At 44.7% G+C, this 15000-nt stretch overlaps 1 protein-coding gene across 2 annotated transcripts in view; it reads left to right on the top strand.

The window, feature by feature from the left end:
* The window catches only part of LOC138976136 (T-box transcription factor TBX6-like), a 52362-nt gene extending 38764 nt beyond the window's left edge, over positions 1-13598 (top strand). Inside the window, exons 6-8 of one of the 2 annotated variants that reach the window (XM_070348962.1) lie at positions 3374-3441; positions 4458-4531; positions 10030-13598. In XM_070348962.1, coding sequence (XP_070205063.1) covers positions 3374-3441; positions 4458-4531; positions 10030-10814 — 927 coding nt within the window. In that variant the 3' untranslated portion in view covers positions 10815-13598. The remainder of the gene's footprint in view (positions 1-3373; positions 3442-4457; positions 4532-10029) is intronic. The other variant, XM_070348961.1, reaches the window with a different exon arrangement.
* The last annotated feature ends 1402 nt before the right edge of the window (positions 13599-15000 follow it).

Genomic DNA, 15000 nt, shown 5'->3' with positions numbered 1-15000 from the left:
TAGCACTTGAACCCACCACCTAGGTTAGGAAAGGGGGGAGAAAATTGCTAACGCCCTGACCCAGGGTCGAACTCGCAACCTCTCGCTTCCGAGCGCAAGTGCGTTACCACTCGGCCACACACATGCACCACGACCCTCGTCTCGATTCCCCCTCTATGTTAAAACATTTAGTCAAAACTTGACTAAATGTAAAAATACACTGATGCATAATTATGCACGCGTATACAAATGCATGCGCCCCCGGACGCATGCCCACATCCCGCAAACCTGTTGACAATGGTAACGATTGCAACAGCTGTCTTTTTGTCTACAAGTAGACTACGAATAGCATGTTGCTGAAATATTGCTGTCCTAACTTAGTTTTCATGGGTTCTTCTTTTGCTTTGCTTTTGTTCATGTTTTTATCTGTCGAGTGGTCCATTCCAGTCTAGGATTGTGCAATGTTTAGACATTAGCAAACGCATACGTATAGTGGTTCATTTTTGTTCCTCGAGGTTTTGTAGAATTTGGAAAGTCTGAGGCGATCTCGATCTCTTCGCCGTTTTACGTGTTGCACGTGACGCCTGGTGATGAGGCGAAAGGAACAACAGAATTGATGGGGTCTGTCCTCGACCATTTCTCGATCTAACCTGATAATCTTAATGCCTTGAAGACTGATGAGGGGTGGGAGAGAGAGAGAGGGGGGGGGGGGGGGCGGGGGGCGGGAAAGAAAAAAGATCCTAATGTAATGTGCAAGTGTGCAAAAAAGGGATGCTACTGTGACCTTTTCCATCCAGCTTCTCGATCTAATTGCGATGTTGTTAATGCTTTTAAGACGAGGGGGCACACCTAGCAGGCGACCATACACATACAATTTGCGAGTCCTCACGGTCTACAAGTGGTGCTTCCTTCCCTTTTTCCAACCGTCCGAAGGCGATGATGATAATGCTTTTCAGACGAGAATGCTCTCAACACAGGCGAGAATACTGATGCAATTTCCAAAAGGTTTGGGTCTATCATTGGCGCTAGGATTACTTTCTCGAACCGTCTAAAGGCGTTCATGTTGATGCCTTTGAGGTCCCAAACCAGGCGAGAATACTGATGCAATTTCCAAGAGGTTAGGGTCTAGCATTGGCGCTTGGATTACTTTCTCGAACCGTCTAAAGGCGTTGATGTTGATGCCTTTGAGGTCCCAAACCAGGCGAGAATACTGATGCAATTTCCAAGAGGTTAGGGTCTAGCATTGGCGCTTGGATTACTTTCTGGAACCGTCTAAAGGCGTTGATGTTAATGCCTTTGAGGTCCCAAACCAGGCGAGAATACTGATGCAATTTCCAAGAGGTTAGGGTCTAGCATTGGCGCTTGGATTACTTTCTCGAACCGTCTAAAGGCGTTCATGTTAATGCCTTTGGAGGTCTCAAACCAGGCGAGGATACTGATGCAATTTGCGATAGCTTTAAGGTCCAGATAACGCTACTTTCACGAACTCAGCTCCCAGGATCCGAAGCCCTGGGTGACAGCCCCGATGCCTCCGCGTTATACTTTGAGGTGAAGGTGTAAGTCGTGATGCCTTGGCCACGGGGATCTGCGAGCGGAGGCGATGGTTCCAATGCCTCGGCAATTACCTCGACAGGTCGAGGTGCTTCCCAAGCCGAGAAATTCGGCACTGCTGGTCCTAGCATCCCCTTGTAAAGTGCTCGGGATGGCTTGGCTTGGGGGTCCTAGGAAAACATTTTGGGCCTCATCATTTATGCAGCGTTGTTACGATTCGAGGGGAAAACTGTTTAAATTGAGTTCAGCTGTTTTTTTCTCCCTTTACATATTTTTTCCTTTTATTCTAGGTTTGTGGTGGTGGTGTTGGTGGTGGCGGTGCATAGGGGGGGGGGGGGGGGGGTTGAAGCATGGGCGAGGGAATTTTAGTGAGACGTGTTTGTTAAGTGCAACGCCGGAGCTGTTCCAGAGAATTGGCCGAGTTCTTTTCCGAACTGGAGATAAAAAGTCACGCTGAAAGTGTAGATGAAAAACGAGCGGCTTGCCAATCCTGACGCAAAGGACATCAAGAGGACACACATAACCAGTATCTGCAGTCTCTTAATTTTACCGCCGTTTATTTCTTCGTTCCTTTGATTTCCTGCTTCCATCATTTGTTTCTTGAATATTTCGATCTTGTTTCCTTCGCTTCACTGATTCGTTCATAATCCATTCGGTTCATACATTTATGTAAGCTCAAAAACAATTACTCGCTTACGCGCGGACAGACAGACACACGCATGCACGCACGCACTAACGCACGCACACAGACAGACACAATTTATCTCATACACACACACACACACACACACACACACACACACTCACACTCACAGACAACCCTAACCACATACACACGCACGCGCGCACGCACGCACACACACACATGTACACACACACGCACACATACACACGCACGCACGCACGCACACACACACACACACACACACACACACACACACCAGCACCCATCAGCAACACAAACAGTGCCTAGCACGTGAAACAAAAGAGACGAGACAAATTTGTAGTCCGTGTTTTCAATCAGAGCGGGGCTGTATCAAATATTGAGGCTTTGCCGAGAGCTGGCTCCTTGTTCTGCTGCTGTTCCTGCCTCCGCTGATGGATGGCTTTCCCAAGGGGATGCTTGTCTAATGACACGCTTCAATTTGCTTTTGTCTGTGTCGCGAGACGATGGTGTGCGAGAATGAGTGAGACGTATTAGTGGTAAGGCGTTCGCCCCGTGATCGGGAGGTCGTGGGTTCGAACCCCGGCCGGGTCATACCTAAGACTTTAAAATTGGCGTCTGGCATTATGGGGTTAGTGCTAGGACTGGTTGGTCCGGTGTCAGAATAATGTGACTGGGTGAGACATGAAGCCTGTGCTGCGACTTCTGTCTTGTGTGTGGCGCACGTTATATGTCAAAGCAGCACCGCCCTGATATGGCCCTTCGTGGTCGGCTGGGCGTTAAGCAAACAAACAAAACAAACAAACAAACCAGTGAGACGTATTGACCGTTTGTAAAAAGTTATGCAAATTGGCCGCCATTGAAAATGCGGAACGAATGAGCTGAATGTTTTGACTTGAGAGGAAATATGGACTGCCCATTTCACCTGATACTTAAGACGCACGTGCCACGGTTCTCTGAAATATGATTACAAACATGGTACATAAGGTCAGTTGCAGAAATGAGAAAAAAGTGCAAATTCGACCAAACGCCTGAAAAAAACATAGTTATAACGGACATTGGTAAACTTGTATTTATTATTGAATTGAAGGTATTTACGCAATGGCAATGACCAAAATCAAACTTATAGTGCACGAGTACATGAGTTGAATCATTCAATTTCTTTTTCTTTGTTTTTAGATCACGCAGCTCAAGATAGACAACAACCCCTTCGCCAAAGGTTTCCGTGACAACGGGATGGGCAGAAAGTGAGTGATCCGACATTAATGCGGCGTGTGTATGTGTAGGACAATGCAACCCCCTCCCCCTTTTTTGTGTGAAAAGAGGATCTGAAAAGGCAAGATTTTAAAATTGGGAGAAGTCTTAAATTGGGGTGGTGTGTCTTGAAAGGGAGATTGTACTGTTTAGGGAATAAATATATGTTTAGTTGTAAGGCAAAAAAAAAGGTCTGTTTACGGTAACATAGGGTGAAAAAATAGGGTCGGTAGGTCGGCTTTTTTTTTCTTTTTTTTTCTCCATTTTTTTTCTTTTTTTTTCTCCCCTCTCTATGATGTTTCACAGTTCATTTCTTCTCATCAATCCCTGTTTTTGCCCAACATAACTATAAACAGTACTTTGAGCTTACCTCCCTTCTGTCGTCTGCTGTTTGAGCGCAAACAGCTCTATTTTGGATGCGTTTTTGGTTTTTTTCAGACGATCCAAAAAAAAGATTAGGGTCGGGCCTAAAAACTAGGGTCGGTCGGGTTACCGTAAACAGACCTATTTTTTTTGGGCCTAATATGTGAATGTACATCATGTCGTAGTTCTGTAGTAGCGCATTTGGCATCGTCTGTCCATTTCTTATACTGTTTGCATTCATTACACGTGTGTCTGTATTTATAGTCCAATTTCTGACACAAAAGAGGTTAACAAAAATATTTACAGTATTTTTTTTCTCTCCTGTTATCAATGAAGTTGAACGAATGTTGACATTAAAAATGTATTTATATGATTTGTGTACGCGTATCTGTCTAACTGTCTGTCTGTCTGTCTGTCTGTCTGTCTGTCTGTCTGTCTGTCTTTCTCAGTAACTGTCTGTCTGTTTGTCTGTCTGTCTGTCTAGGGCAATTTGTACTAACCAAATGTGTCTGTCTGTCTGTCTATTTGTCTATCTATCTATCTGTCTTTCTGTCTGTGTCGACCCTACCTCAGTGAATATATTGTGTCTCTCCGTCCTATCATGCAGGCAGCCTGTTTATCGTTGTATCTGTTTATTCATCTATAGGAACTCTGTCTTGTACAGGGACCACCGCCTGCCGATCAAGCGACCCGGAGAGGAGGGAAGCTGTCACGAGAAAGGTGAGAATCAGTCCACTTAGTCTAATCTTCTTTCATTTCTTATATTTTCTGTTGATATAGAATTGTATGTCTTTAGTTTTGTTAGTGTTCGTGTCTCTGATCACCTATCTGCGGGTCGGTAACGGCAGTGCACCAGTATGAGGTTGCCTGTCTGTCTCAATGTCTTCTTGTCGGAAAAGATCGTGTAAGTCCATGTCAGAGATCGGTGGAAAATAGAAACACGAAAATACCAAGCATGCATCCCCCGAAAGCGGCGTATGGCTGCCTAAATGGCGGGGGAAAAACGGTCGTACACGTAAAACACACGTGGGAGTTTCAGTGCACAAAGGAAGAACTGCTGGTATCTCTACGTGTTCGGCGTCCCATTGTTCCGTCAGTACACCACTCGCGGTCTATGTGTGTACAACAAAAACAAGAAATTTCTTCGAGGTAGGAAAAACACCCCCGTTGGTCAAAGGGAAATAACCATTCTCACTGCCGCCAACTGAGAAGGTTATTTCCCTTTGACCATTAATATGTGCCTGTATAAGTCCTTGTAGAATCTTAATCCACCAATAACTCCCTAACCGTGTGTTTGACTGGTCCCAATTTTTGTAAGGACCGTCTCAGGAATGTATAGAACCTGTTCACCAAGTTTGGTGACGATCGGTCCGTTCATTCTTGAGATCTATATGCGAACACAAACACACACCCAAACAAACAAACAAACAAACACATCGAGCGAAACCTATACACACCCCTATACCGGGGGTGTAACAACAGAAACCAGGGGGAAAGTATACAGAAGGGCCATACAAAAACACTTTCTCACTCCACCGCCTCAAATGCAACTTGATGGATTCGATTTGCTTTTTGCTGCTTGGCCGACATTTACACGGCGGAGACAACTTGTCGATTTGTTCGGTTTTCAGGTTTTTTGCTTCTTTGGCGGCGGAAGCGGTGACAGTGCGCATGCGCAGATTGAATTATGGGGCATTTTACTTTCTGAAAATGTCGACTGTGCTTTTCGCTCGTTCCCTTAGCCCATATTTTTTTTCCCTCGCGTGAGAATTGCATTAAAAATCGGTTCCACTTTTGTGCCTCTGATCCATTTGTACCGGGCTTGAAGTGAAAATGTTGACGTAATTGTTTTTGTTTTTTATTTGCTCCCGGGTTTTGTGCCATTGGTTTTTTTTTCTGTTTCTAAGTTTTTTAAAACCTTTTTTCTTTTCTTTTCTTTTCTTTTCTTGTTGTTCTTTTCTTTTCTCGTTGCAGTTGTTGAACTGTTTTTATGACGAACAAGAAAAAGAAGAACTTTGTTTGGGTTTTTTATGCAAAGAACTTTTGAAAAGAATAATACAGGCGTGAAATCCTGGGCGGATTTTTTGTTTGGAATCATACATTCTACTCACTTCTTCCTTTCATATTTGTGTTTATTTATGTTTTTGTTTATTTGTTTTGTGTGATTAATTGGCAATGGGGAATATCGGCTGTGCACCTTGGTATGCTGCTGAAATCTTATTTTTATCAAAAAGTAATACATATAGGCCAGAAAAAGGCATATACTTGTTCCTTTCTTGAGATTCCAAAAACTTTTTAACCTAAACCACCAAAGAACATGTTTGTCGACGGAAAGAAACTAGACAACTGAGGGTTTGCTAAAAAAACAAGAAGAGTAGGCGAGTCCGAAACAAAAATCACAGTAGTACCTTTAAAAGTCCGAGCACTGAAACCTGACAACCGTAATGAAATGACCTAGTGAGAACCGCAACACATTGTCTTAACACCAACTACCATAGCAGTGGCCAACACGAACAGACAGGTTACAGTTTTCACCAACACCCTGGTCCAGCACAAAGTTGCTAGACGCCTTCTTTTATTTGAAGAATTGGAGAGGCAGAGCTCAGTAAGCTTAACACTTTACCCCAAAACACTAACTACGATTTCAACACCAACTTCTACCACAACGTGACTGACCAACTAGAACGGACAAGTGACAGTTTGAAGTAGCACCCGGTTTCAACGCAAAACTCGCTTTTCTTTAACTTTCAAAGAAAAGGCAGGGCTTTGGAACAAGTAGTGTAATAAGTAGAACTTGGGGGAGACAGGTCGAGGCGGGAAGATAGACAGGCAGGTAGCAGATGTAGCCATGTTTCACAGGCCCCTGACAGCCGCCAAAGACAAAGCCTAGATTTCTCCACACCGTCACCGCCAAAACGCACGCTTTTTCCGGGGGGCCAAATTCCGACGCCCTCACCTAGCAGCCCGGAGACCGTCTCTCTGGAGATAGTGGCAAGAATGAGTCGGTGCTGGCGGTGATATGATTAGCCGCTTCCCCCCTGAAATATTGATGAGGCGGGAGTAATTAGATGGGCGAGAGGAGGATGGCGGGGAACATTTCTCACACCTCGGCCTCGCCGGTAAATTGCCTTAACTGCGCCTCGGCACTGAGACGACTTGCCACTCTCCTACCCCCTACCCCATCCCCAACCACCACCCCTCCACATCACTATCATCTTGCCTCCCCTAAAACCAGAACAAACTCAAAAAAATATGACCCATCTCTTCCACCACCACTGTCACTTCTTCCATTGTCATCTCTACGACATAGCTTTTACCCACTCACCCACCAACCCGCAGTCCCCATCCGCCTTGTTCGCTCTTATCCGCGTACAATATTGTTATCAATCACTTCCCGGGCCATCATACTTTTATTCCTAGTCTTCAGAAACCCAGGAAGTTGTACGCGATTTCTTCTTCTTTTTCTTCGTTTATGGGCTGAAACTCCCACGTTCACTCATGTTTTTGCATGAGTCGGCTTTTACGCGTAGGACCGTTTTTACCCCGCCATTCAGGCAGCATACGCCGCTTTCGGGGGAGTACGCGATTTGATGCCAAGCACTCTCGTCCTTGATTCTGTCCTGTTTTTCAGTTATTTTTTTCATCACTATTTACTGTCATTTTCTATTTTCTATGATTCCGTTGCCTCAGTCAGTTTTTCCCCCATCACTTCATCCCATATTTAGTACAACTTTCTCATATACTGGTTATGGATTCAAACACACTAACGGTTTTTTGCAACATACACACATTCTCTGTCCTCTCTTTAACTCCGGATTCTCCTTCTCTTCTAGCCTGTCTCTTTCCTCCTCATCCCTCCCCTCACCCCGCCCCTCCTCCTCCTCCGCCCCATTCACCCTACACAAACTGGTCGCAGCAGCACGCCACCCTGAAATAACTACCCCGTTATCATCCACCCCCATCAAGATCAAGACACACGCCCACGTCTTCGGGGGACCCTTAGGTAGTTGCCAGTTGGCAGCCAGGGAAAATGACACTGGGATTAATAGTTAAAACACCAGGCAGACGACTTTCAGCTTTTTGATCAACAGCGGGGAAGAGAGATCTGCTGAAAGTTTGATGGGCAGGTAGTCAGGTGAAGCAATTGACGATTTCTTCTCCGCCTCTGGTGGTGTGCACGAGGAAGTGCCCAGCTGGGTGATGGGAACCTGGCGCTGTGGCTGAAACTGAGATTTGTTTGCGATTTCAACCATTGTTGGGTCCCACCCAGTTGAGCATTTATTTTCGTGCACGCCACCCCGGGTAGAAATGCGAGGAAGTAATTAAGGGAGGAACGGAGAGTAGGATCTGATAAACGGTCTGGCACGAGCAGAAATCGTGGACTGTGAAATCAGCGCAACAAGGCGACATGTCCTGCTGGATTGTTTTGTCTCAGACGATTTCAAAAGTCATTGTAGTGTTAGACAGATGTCGAGTGAAGACTTGCAAATGCAGCAGAATGAAGACAAACTTTAAACGGTTTTGTCTCTTATAGATCTACTATACGTGATATGCCTGCGTCTTAACCAAGTTTTACAATCTATTAATCCTGCAACAACTAAACGTTAAAACAGCCCCAGCTTCCAGACACAACCAGCGTAACCCATCTTGTTTGATGCATCTTAGTGTCCAAAAACAAAAGATTGACTTGGTCGGGTTTTAACTGTCAAGAAAACACGTAACACACCAACGTAGCTCTACGCCTTTCATAATTTACAACAGCAAGGTGAAAATCTATTCCCAAATAACGCGCAGTATACCGTTTCAACGAGCTCCGCTGATAAAAATAAAATGACGTCAGTCCTGATTCGTCTCCTCGTGGATCAGGTGCGCAGAGGCCGAGATCGGCAGCAAAGATAGCCACGGAGTCTGATTGGTTGCCGCTGAGCGCGTGCAAGTGGCACGACCCCTGCACGAGCCACACGTCACACAGATCACCTTCTTGCTCTAAATTACAGCTCTCCTACGTGTACCCGATGTGGTGACGAAGCGGATAAGATCAAAGCATCAAGATTGAATTGTTACGACTCAGCAGGTCGTTGTCAGATTTTGACGCTGTAGGCCCGCCATACTTTCGCGAGTTCAGATCGAAGGATGAAGGAAATTTTGTTATGACACAGCCCGTGGTTGTTAGGATCTTGTCCATGCTCGAACTCATATTTAAGTTTAAAAGAGGGGAGAGTTAAATAGTCATAACACAGCAAGTGGTATACACAATTTTGGTCATGCTAGCCAGCCATACGTTTCGAGTGGCACAGCGTGTGGCCGCTAACATCTGCGGACGGCCAGCCATACGTTTCCGAGGAAGACTGTAGCTGACACAGCATGTGGTTGTTATAATCTTAACCATACGTTCCTCATTGAAGATGTGACAAGGAAGATTGAATTGTTACGACGCAGCATGTCGTTGCGAGATTGTGACGCCGTCGGTTTGCCATTAGCGCGTGCCGGCAAATTAGGGTCACGCGCCGTTTGAAGCGCGCGCCACGTGCCGGCACGTGACTCCTGCTGTGCGCGGAGCATGTCGGGAGCATTGTTGTGGTGGCTGGCCAAATGGAATAATCAAATGGGAGGGCAGATGGGTCAGAGATTGATAAACTCGGGTTACGATGGACAAGTTTGAACCCATTTGTGAAGCCCTCTTGAGTATTCGGCGGCTGCTTTGAGGAATTTTGAGAGCAGGCGATTTTGTCACTTGTTGTGAAGCATCGGCATTTCTTTGATGTTCCCGCTTGGATCGAACCATCTCATATGATATAGTCCTCCCGCATCCCATGCCCTCCTGTCCCCTTTTCTTGAGCTTTTCGTAATATACTGAGAGGAGCCATATCATTAAAAGTTACACCTGGTCAAAGACGAAGTATGCGCATATGGAAAGGGCGAGTCTACAAATGTTCCATTCTGAATCTGTATATGGGTGTGATATGCAGTATTCTGAAAGCCAACCGTGTGAGCCAGTCCCGTATTTATTATCTCATTGCAATCTTCGTTCGTGACTTTTTGTTTTATTGAAAAACCTTGTAGTCCTGTCACGCAGAAATGGCTGATATCAGAGACATAGATAGAATGTATGTCTCTGCTGATATATATCAGAGACGTTTGCCACGAGGGCGTAAAACTTGCATTTCCCACGTTTGACAATGCCACAAAACTCACCATTCTGTCTCCTTGCCTTGCAGATGACTTGCTGAAGCGGATGAAGGGAGAGGACGTGACCAGCCCCGACAGCAGCATGAAGCTCAAGACCACCCCCCACCCCTCCCTCCACAGACCCCTCTCCACCAAGGAGGAGGTCCACGATGGCGCACTGGATGTCTCCAACACCAGCAGCTCTCAGTCTCCGGACCTCGTCACACGCATGGGGGGCTCGACCCTGCAGTCCCACAAGTCTTCGGATCTGGGTCTGGACAAGCGAAGCCTTGGACACACTACGACCAGCCCGGTCAACGCAGCCGGAGGTGTCTCTTCTCCCACACAGTGTCAGTTCGCTGGGGTGGGGGTAGGGGGAGCAACCTCTTCGTTCTCTCAGTCCTGCGCGCTCAGCGGAACGGGGGCAGGAGCCGGAGACGCGAGTCAGGTGTACTACCCGCACCACCACGGGGTCGGGGTGGGCAGGGTGTCTTCAGGATTTCTTCCCGTGTCCTCCAGCGGAGCCATGGACGGCGGGTCCTTGCTGCCCACCTCCATGCCCTCGCTGCACGCCGTGTCGCACTCCGCAGCCGCCGCCGCCGCCGCTGCCGCAGGGTCTTGCCTCATCCCATCCGCACAGTCCGCCTCCCTGCAGCAGGGCCACTCCGTCCTGGCCCCCTCCGCCTACGGGGGTTTGAGGAACGGGGGGTCACAGCATCACGGCCACCCCTCCCTGTCGTCGTGTACCTACATGCAGTCCGCGTCCCAGCCCTACGCCCACCTCAACCCCAGCATGCACATGATGAACGTCAATTTCACCGGTCATATGGCTTGAAAGTTGACAAACGAAAGACTTTGTTGCGTCATCCTAACTGTGACGTCATCAGGGACGTGACGACGCAGAAGTGCTAAGGTCGTCTTGCTGACTTGATGCCATCTTGCCACGTGACGTCATCACGTTCGTGGCATGATGATTCTGATGTAGTTCCGCTCGTCTGACGACAGCCTGGCGTCGTCATTCTGCTGTGATGTCATCATACTCACACTGCTCTGCTTGTGAGGTCACCGTGTTTGTGACGTATGCCTTGCTTCTGACGTCTCGCCTAGTTGAGGGGTGGTGGCTGTGTTTCCACACTCGGTATAATTGTACTAATAAACTACAGATCGGACCAGAGAACGAACATACCCGCTCGCAATAGTGTTCGTGACTCAAGACAATCACTGTGTGCAATTTTAATCACCAAGACGATTGTTTATACGAAGCAACATATACTTGACGATTGTTTAAAATACAAGTACTGGTATAAAGACAATTGTGCATTTACCTGTGAATACCGTTGTTTTAACGATTCACCTCACTGACTGCAGTTGAACACCTGAATTGTGACGACGGTGTTCGGTCTGAGACAAGCTTTTGTCGACTGATCCACCACTGGAGGGTAATTTCAACAGCGACAATGTGGACATGTTTGAACATGTTTTACATTGACAATCATGAGTGAAATTGTGAAATACATCCCTGGCATTGCCCTCTGACGTTTGTAAGCTTATTTCAAGCGTGTGATGATAGACTTATAATACAATGAAACCAAAAGTGGCAAAAGGTGTCTCTTTTCCCTTGAAAAATCAACGCCGGCTGAAAGGTGTTTCTTGACCTGCCGACAGAATATGGACACTGGAAGGTGTTGATAACTTGCTTGCACAGAGACATGGCTGGAACCGCAAAACGGCAGTCCCAGAAAAAGACTGCAAAACATGTTTGCATCGATCATTGTTTAAATATGAAACCGATATTACTCTGATTGTATAGTTCTTATCACACGGAAAGTGCACGGACAAATCAAGAACTGCGTTTTATAGTTTTTACACTCGCATGTTTTATGCAGTCTCTACAGCACGACAGTGCAGTAATAATGCACTATTCCGTTTCGAAGATTATGTTTGTGTGTTCGTGTTTGGTTTGTGTCTTTACGTGAACTACCTGTGTTTGTGCGAGACATTTTGACAGTGGTATCATATGCAGCAGTTTTTGTTTGTGTGTGTGTGTGTGTGTGTGTCTGAGTAACAGTATTTCTAAACATTAGGCACAAAAAAAGTCTGTTTACGGTAACATAGGCACACCAAAATAGGGTCGGTAGGTCGGGATTTTTTTTTTCTCCAAAAAAACATATTTTTAAGTTATTTTGCCAAAAAACAAAGAATTTTTATTTTTTTAATTTTTTTAAATTTTTTTCCTAAATGCCAAAAACAAGTCTAGGGTCGCGCGAAAAAATAGGGTCGGTCGGGATACCGTAAACAGACTTTTTTTTTGGTTCCTTATTTGTGTGCTCACCAGTTTATTCTTCCGTAAAATCTCAAGACGCAAACGGGTTTCCATGTTTGCTCATGTTTTACGGGGGTTTCAGGGCGTAGACCTAAGCATCTCTGATGATTAAAATGTGTTCGTTGTGTTGTGACATTTCAAGTGTTAAAATGGGATATGAACAATTATTTATCTCAACACAATAAGCTGAAATTATTGGGTCAATTATTGCTGGTTGTTCTTAATAAAAGTTGTGTACATTTTACAAAGAAATCCAGTGACATTCCTAGTCGCGCTACTCATTTAACACCAATATTTTTTTTAAAGTTATGAACTTTTAAAACAACAAAAAAATGACTAAATCAGTATACACATTCATTTGGTGATGTTTTCTCTCTGAAAGTGTTCTTGACATTCCCTTTCAATTCCTCGTTATTTACTTGTTTCTCAGGGGAGGGGGGGGGGGGGGGGGTAAAGAATAGTTTAGCGTGATCTTTATTTTATATTCTGCAGTTTGACTTTCGAATGCATTCCAAACAGTCACAAACCATGGCAGTACGAATGTGTGAAATGTGCAGACGTTCATTTGTTTTACAATATTTTAACATAGCATGCCTGTAGCCATGGCGAGAACGCCCCTCTTGTAGTTGATCTAATGATATTCTTTCACAATCAAAACCGTCAGATTTATTTTCTCTTTTGAGGAGCAAAATCAAATTTTTTATTTCAATTCTAATTTATTTAGACAAACTTTGCTTGACCAAATGCAAATGTTGGCACGCTAGTTTTTTCTAAGATTGGTTATTTTATTTTTATTTTGTGTTTCTACTCTTTTGTGTGTTTTTAGTCAACGTCATTTTATTTCATTTTATATTATTTATTTATTTATTTATCTATTTATTTATTTATGTTCTTATTTTCTTAATTTTAATTTTATTTCATGCAGGGTCTTTAATGAGATTGCTTAAAAAGTAATACATTTGTAACCTACGTTAAAGCCTACAAGAAGAAAATTTGCAAAAATTATAAATATTTTATATTGTCATTCTAATTGTTTATATTTTGTTTTGTTATGTGCTTTGATTAAATTGTGTGTTGAACCCAGTGTTATTGGTATTGGATGTATTAATATCATGTAGTTCACTCTAGTGATATTGAAAGACTAGTAGCTATTTGAAATACATTCCAATGATAACACAGGAAAGTGTGAATTGCTATTTAAATGACGAAATAATGAATATTGATTGGCTGTTAAAAAGCAAACAAGTGTATGACAAGATTCCTGATCAGTAATAAATTAATGAAATTGTCAATTAATGTTTATTTGTTGGATTGGCTGGTGTGTGTGTTTGAGTGTGTGTGTGTGTGTGTGTGTGTGTGTGTGTGTGTGTGTGTGTGTGTGTGTGTGTGTGTGTGTGTGTTGTTGTTGTTGGGGAAAGAAGTGGAGAGAGAGAGGGATCCATAATTATTTACAAACAAATCAAAACAAACAAACAAAAGAAGTGACCTGAACATGAAGAAACGAAATTCTCACCATTTTACTACTGAATCAGTCACAGACATAGAGGTCACTCCATCTCTCTAACTCCCACTCTCCCTCCCGGCCTGCCCATCCCCACTCCGCTGCCACCCCTCACCCTGTACCCCCTCCCTCCCCCCTCCCCCCTCCCCCCTCCCCCCTCCTCCTGTCCCACCTCCCATCCTCTCCGACACACCCCACCCCTTTCAACGCCTTCTCTCTCTCTCTCTCTCTCTCTCTCTCTCTCTCTCTCTCTCTCTCTAGAAAGGAATCAACTTTGCATCGGTCTCGAATTGCAATATCAGCTGAAGAGACCATACAAAATACCCACCCACCAAATCTCTCTCTCTCTCTCTCTCTCTCTCTCTCTCCGCTCTCTCACACACACACAAACACACACACGCACACACACACACAAACACGCACATACATACACACACACACACACATACACACACACTCTCTCTCTCTCGCTCTCTCTCTAACTCTATCTCTCACACACAAACCCTGCCAATCTTGTGACCCGGCCTAACCTTTCACCTTTCAGGTGGTCAACTCCAAATTTACTCCGATGCTGGACAAAGCACAGACGGACCAATGATGGTTGACCCACACGGTAATTGTCGGCTCTGTTACCTGTGTCGGGGGGCATCACTTACAGGTCTTGAAATGCAAGAACTGGTGTCCCCGTCTTTGGAATTTCTGAAACGGGGCAGGCCTTCGCATTTCGGGAGATCAAATATTCGAAGAATATAAATATGTCGTTGCGGACATTCCATTCAATTCTGCGGACATTTTGTTTTAAGTGTTATTTATTGCATACCCCCCCCCCCCCCCCCCCCCCCCCACCCCTCTGTCCTCATCCCCTCACCAATCCCTCCCTCCCCCCCCCCCCCCTATGTCGTTCAAGTGTTCTTTTTTTTTAACTTGTTTTTGTATAGAGTAATTTTTTTTCTTCTTCTTCTGTGTTCCACAAATGAACAATTTTTTTGCAAAGAAAACAAAATCGTTTCATTTGACTGATTGTGGCCAACTCAAAGTGAGATATTAATTTGACAAGATTTTACTGTATAATAAAATTTTAAAAAACATCTACGGTGATAAGTGACTAGTTTTCCGCAGAACAGCTATTTACTCATCGTTCTGTACTCATTCGTAAAAAGAAAAATGTGAATGAGTCAATTGCATCTAAGGATTATT

Source organism: Littorina saxatilis, linkage group LG9 (genome assembly GCF_037325665.1).
Source record: "Littorina saxatilis isolate snail1 linkage group LG9, US_GU_Lsax_2.0, whole genome shotgun sequence".
NCBI classification, from domain to species: domain Eukaryota; kingdom Metazoa; phylum Mollusca; class Gastropoda; order Littorinimorpha; family Littorinidae; genus Littorina; species Littorina saxatilis.
This window is presented reverse-complemented; position numbering and strand designations above follow the sequence as displayed.